Source organism: Barbatula barbatula (assembly GCF_947034865.1).
Source record: "Barbatula barbatula genome assembly, chromosome: 8".
Taxonomy (NCBI): Eukaryota; Metazoa; Chordata; class Actinopteri; order Cypriniformes; family Nemacheilidae; genus Barbatula; species Barbatula barbatula.
This window is the reverse complement of record NC_136771.1, coordinates 7,231,709-7,237,577: the sequence shown is the minus strand read 5'-3', so window position 1 is coordinate 7,237,577 and position 5,869 is coordinate 7,231,709. Positions and strand designations below refer to the sequence as shown.

The 5,869-nt window shown below is 37.7% G+C and overlaps 1 protein-coding gene across 12 annotated transcripts in view; it reads right to left on the bottom strand.

Moving 5' to 3' along the window:
- Positions 1-4,194: 4,194 nt before the first annotated feature.
- nfixa (nuclear factor I/Xa) overlaps positions 4,195-5,869 on the bottom strand; it is a 72,277-nt gene continuing 70,602 nt past the window's right edge. For all 12 annotated transcript variants that reach the window (XM_079462775.1, XM_079462779.1, XM_079462786.1 and 9 more), the window contains one exon: positions 4,195-5,229. In XM_079462775.1, the coding sequence (XP_079318901.1) occupies positions 5,215-5,229 (15 nt within the window). In that variant the 3' untranslated portion in view covers positions 4,195-5,214. The remainder of the gene's footprint in view (positions 5,230-5,869) is intronic.

Below are 5,869 nucleotides of genomic sequence, written 5' to 3'. Positions count from 1 at the left end.
AAGTGTTGGTGATTTCTTACCGTGAAATAAACCCAAACCATTCGTGAAGTTTGTACAGTCAAGAACATCATTTATTCAATCAGGTTTTGCTCTTTACAAACGTTTTAGTTTTTAAAATGGAAAATATTCTGTAAATAACACATGCATTATGCCGACGGCTCTGGGGGATTGGAGCACTGGACTGAGATGCCTCTTATTTGGTGGGATGCGAAGTGAGGTGTTCAGCTCACTGAACCCATACAAACAAATCAAAAACATACCGACAACAGAACCTCTTTAGATAGTTCTAGATGTATAGAGTTACATGTAATGTAGACTGAGAATTTGAAGATGTAGCTGTTGATAGACGGCTCAATAATACTGATTTTGGTTCTTCTGTCTCTTAAAGGTGATACAGTCTTTCCTTTTTCAAAACGCACAAGTTGTTTCTGAAACCTTGTAAACATAAAAAAAGAGCCAATCAGAAAACCTCCTGCTGTTTTTGGAGAGCTTTTTGCTTGAAGTATTTTAAGAAGACAGTAACCTAATCTAACCATAATCTAAAACTCCAGCATGGCATGTGGGTGCAAACCAACTTTATTAGAACTTCCCAAAACTTAGAAGTGAATATTTAACATCAATGACGGATCAATTAGTTTATCTGATTAAAGTGTCATACATTATACATTACATTACAGGACAATTCATGCATTTGAGTTGAACATTTTGGATAAGGGCAATTTAATGTACATGTAATGCACGTTCAAGAAAAGGTAGCTCTCAGGAACAATGATGATATTCGATTTCTTGTGCGGCAAATGTGCATTTTGTCTCATTCCTAACCAATCCATAAATAAGGTGCGTTAAGAAAAAAATGAGTCTTATTCTTTAAATACCTAGTCTCAAAAGGTGTTTTAATCATGAAGTCAAAGAGAAAAAACGTCAAAACCCAAAATGACAAACAAAAACGTAAATAAATACAAACAAAACCGAGCTGATCTGTGTCCTCTGGTCCAGTACTCCCAACCCACAGTCGAGCCCCGTACGCCAAAAGAAAATCTCGTACCCTAAACCTCACCCCTTCCCAAGACACCCCACTCTCCATCGCCCTCTGGGTAAAATCTGCCCTGTTGCCGGTTTCAGTTTAAATGGGTCCGCTGGCCCAGGACCAGCATTAACAGGGCAGTTTCTACTTGGACTTTGCCTGAAGAGGGAGATGCGTGTTATATAAACATGTGAAGCATACAGACAGGTATATAACATTACAGTTTACAACATCTTGCTCGAGAGAAGAACAGGTTCAACATTTTTTTTTCAACGCTTTCATCAAAAGTAGGAAAAGAGATAGAGCTAGACATCTACAGTGACAAGAAATAAGTGATTCTAAAGACAGATACAGAGGGAAAAGGGACCCATTTTTTTCAAACAATTATTTTTCCATCATTGTACATTAAGAAGAACAAAATCACATCCATTTCTTGTAGTACTATTGTGTATACGGCTTGTGAAAGCGTAAAGAGATGTGGAAGAGATGGCCGTTCTCATTTACAAGATGGTATCCGTGAACAAAAGGCACTTTGAATGGGACAACCTTTAAATGCTCACCTATTACACTACAGCACAAACACTATGGGAGCTCATTTACATACAGGAAGTCCTTCCGGGACTATACGGGGCCGTGGCTCACTGATTTTCCAACATTTCTGACTGTCGCCTCAAACCACGTGTGCTCTAAACTACGAGAACATCGAACAAAATCCTACTCACATTAACACATTTGAACACGATTCTCAACAAAATGAATCTGAGATTTGGAGCAAGCATGATTTGCTTGGGAGGAAATTGAAAACTAGATCTTGCCTCTGAATCGAAAAAGTGACATTTAGGTTGTAATAAAATGCCTTTTGTAAGAAGAACCAATATAAAAATTTGTAAATACAAAAGATGTGGTTTGAAAAAGAAAATCGTCTATAGGGAAAAAGTCATTCTGGTGTGAAATTCCCGAATGAGCAACAGAAGGACCGTTTTTTTTGTAAAATTCCTTCGACCCAACCCCACCCCAAAAATAGCTTAAAAACAAAAGCATACAAACAAAACATTTTAAAAAAAGATAAACAAAACGTACAAACAAACTTCCCCAACGCTTGGGATTTTTTGTGGCCCTCGTGTTTAGAGTCCAGGAGCTTGCAGACTTCGACCTTTTTTTATTTTTCACTTGCTTGGCTTTCTTAAAAATCTCAGACAGACATAGATATCTACCAACACATTGCACACGGCTCAGTCCACATATACATCTTTTTCTTCCTCAATAATAACAACACTTTTCAAACAAGAAAAAATTCCTCATTTTCTTTCTCGTTTTTGTTTGGAGGTGTATTTGATCTATTTGAACATACCTGGTGACCGGAAGTTCTGGAAAGTTTATTTCGTTTTGTAAAATGACATTTGCACTGACTCGGGTGAAGGGTCAAAAAATAACTAGACTGCCATAGGTGCTAATGTCACAGCTGAAGAGCTTTACATATGTCCATATATATATATATATATTTATATATATATACACACACACAGTATGAGTACAATATGAGCTGGATAACATATCTACTGTATAAATATGATGTTTGCGGACGTTATAACGTTGTTTCTTGCTAAGCTCATGATACATATTGTACATATTTTCTGTAGCTTATAAATGAATTGAAGACCCTGAATTGCATGTAAAGGGGACACAGAGGCACTTTGATTTTGTTTCAAGTGGATGGTAAAATAGCGTCGTTTTTCAACATACCAGTGAGGGATCAGCGGTGAGCCACTCTGAGCCAATCAGAGTCCCTGACATGTGATTGACAGCCAGGCAGTCCAGTTATTAACATTGTCATTTTTTGTGTAATGAAGTCAGTGGTTGTTGGACATTTTTGTCCAACATTTTTGTTCGTCTCAATAGGGAATACACTGTACCTTAAATAGGGTGCGAGTCTGAAGTTGGCAGAGGAGTTGCTTTTAAAGGTTTCCCTTTATCCTTTAAGGGTGTGGGCATGTGTCATAGTGCAATGTTTGTGTATGTACTGTAAGTTCCTTAGTTTATGCTTGTGGGCTAAAATGAAAATGCAGCCGTTGGTAGATTGTCTCATATAAGCTGTACTGGTGTAGTGAATAAAGGTGAGATGAAGAAAAAGTGATGTTTGATGATAAGAATAAGCTGTGTAAAGATGGAGAGTGTGATCGGTTGGAAGGGCACAGCACTGTCGAATGACCGTAAAGCATGAAGAGATTGTCCATTTGTTAGTTACATTCTAGTTGAAGGAGAGTTTAGTGATAAATGTGAACTTAATCCTGTTATTCTACAAACAAACACACGTTGGAAAGCACAGTTGCACGAGCAGTTCAATCTGCTGGAATCATGCTGTGAAAACGTAATGCGCACAAAAACCAGAAAACAAACAGAAGGTGAATCTCACAGAAACATGTCCAGCTCACATCTCGACCCAAAATAAAAATTCAGTCAAGCCTATTATTGAGATCATAAAGTTTGCATTGCAACATTTGTTTTGTGACATCAAAGCACATTTCCCCCTCAAATTCTCATTATCTTGATATATCTAGACACTTTAATTTGCATAATTCTCTCATCGTTTTGTCCACAGTATGGAAAATGATAATTTTAAGGAAAATGTGTTATGAAAATATCACAATGCAAAAAATGAATTCAGAGGCTTCATTTCTTTATGCAAAATGTATTTTTTCTTTTAGATTCAGGGTGAAATCTAAACTTTTCATGACGTCATGTGAGGTTCATCCCAAAATGTACTGCAAACCAAACCTAAGCTAAGAAAACTGAAGCAACCATGGTGTGCACGGTATATGTGGATATGTGGATGCACAAGCACTCAGACTGAATGATGGTGATGTACTTGCCAGCAAAAGATGTGCTTAAACCCTCACAGGGTCATTTCTAGATTTTATGACTCAAATCACTGGCCTTTGAATTCATAAACACTACATACTGAAAAGTCTAATGTTGTATTTCTTAAGTCCCAAGCTGCACTAAAGTTTCAGCCCAAAACAACACTCACTTGTGCTCGACCCTTCCCATTCACTGCATTTTCTGTATTTCTGTCTTGTTTTAAAAAGAAATATATATATATATATATATATATATATATATATCATGAATTGTCTCTTATTCTACCCGACTGGCAACCTTTTTCTTGTTTTAAAAACAAATTGAGAAGAGAAGTTATTTTAGTTTTATAATATGTACTCTAGACAAACAGCTGCTTAAATCTGTATAGCTTTATCTTGTTTTCAGGATGTTTCAACTTAAAAACAGGACAGCAAGATGAATTAAGAAAATTATGTTTAGCAGTGATACTGTCTTAAGACCAGAAGTTCTCTGTGTGATGCTGATGTTATATGAGTTTGTTTTGTGTATCAATGTGTGTGAAGTCATTGAAGTGTGCTTGCATGTTATCGGTGTGTATGTGTGTGTGTGTGTGAGAGAGAGAGAGAGCCAGTGTGTTTAACCTCAGAATTTTTTTTTCGACTCCACATTCCAATCTGTAATCCCTTATTATTGATTAAATCAATAGTGTTAGGTAAATTGCACGTTTAGTGTTTTTTTACTTGCAGTCTATTGCTTGTCAGCAGGTCAACAGGGAGAGGATATCGAGCCCATGCTGCACTGGAAGGCATCGCCAATATCAGCAAATCCAGACTAAAATGGCCTGAGCCAATCAGACGAGTCATGTTGCGTCCTGCCTATCCAATCACACATGTGACCAATAGTCCGTGCCAATCAATGTGGAGTCCATGACGAACACATCCAGGTTCATTTCATGTCCCTTTTAACAATTTCAGTTAAATATGCAACATCTTTCCAAATTAGTTCTGACGGGGAAAAGACAATCTTTTCTCACCACGGCATACGGGTGGTGAATGCATGAACAAATTGTACTGGTAGTCACATTGTGAAGACGTTGATAATCGGTTTGTCATTCCTTTGAAGGGTCTTCCATCGGTTTATCCGTCGTCGGTGTGCTGAGCTCTCCAGACTACAAAGGTAATGCTGAAGTCTTCTTGATCCGAATAAAGGTGCAGGGGTTTGCGGAGAAAAGGATGTGTGTGTGTTTTGTGTGAGGCTTCTGAGGGGCGTGTGAGAAACTTCCATACTTAGCTTTGTGACTCCTTTTCAGTTTTCATTCGACATTTTGTGTCTGTGTTTCATGAAAAGTCTCGTCAAAGGAACCATGACTGCAAGACAGGGAATTGATGTTAATAAAAAATACATTTAAAGAAAAGTCACATAAAAAACAATGGTGTTGAAATAGATTTTTAAGTGAAGTATTCTGTTTAAATGACATTAAAATGCTTTTCTGTGTAAATCCAGAATTCAGCAGTAATTTTGAGACAATTCTCAGAATAACCACTAGAGTACAGTGTACACAGTATTAAACATTCACATGCTGCTACAGTACAACTACAGACCAGCAGCTTCAAGATCAGAGACCGCCAATGCTTCTCATTTACAAAGCTGCTTTCTTTGGTAAAATAAATAGTTCAACAAACCTAACTTTTCACAGGCTGGGAGTAAATTGGTAAATTGTGCTTAGATAGTATCAGTGGAGCAAAATAAAAGCTGACAAGTTTCAATACTTATTAGATGTCAAACTTCTAAAATGTTTGTATGGCTGAAACCCACATTACCTTGCTCTCTCTCTCTCTCTCTCTCTCTCTCTCTCCTCTCTCTCTCTCTCTCTCTCTCTCTCTCTCTCTCTCTCTCTCTCTCTCTCTCTCTCTCTCTCTCTCTCTCTCTCTCTCTCTCTCTCTCTCTCTCTCTCTCTCTCTCTCTCTCTCTCTCTCTCTCTCTCTCTCTCTCTCTCTCTCTCCCTTT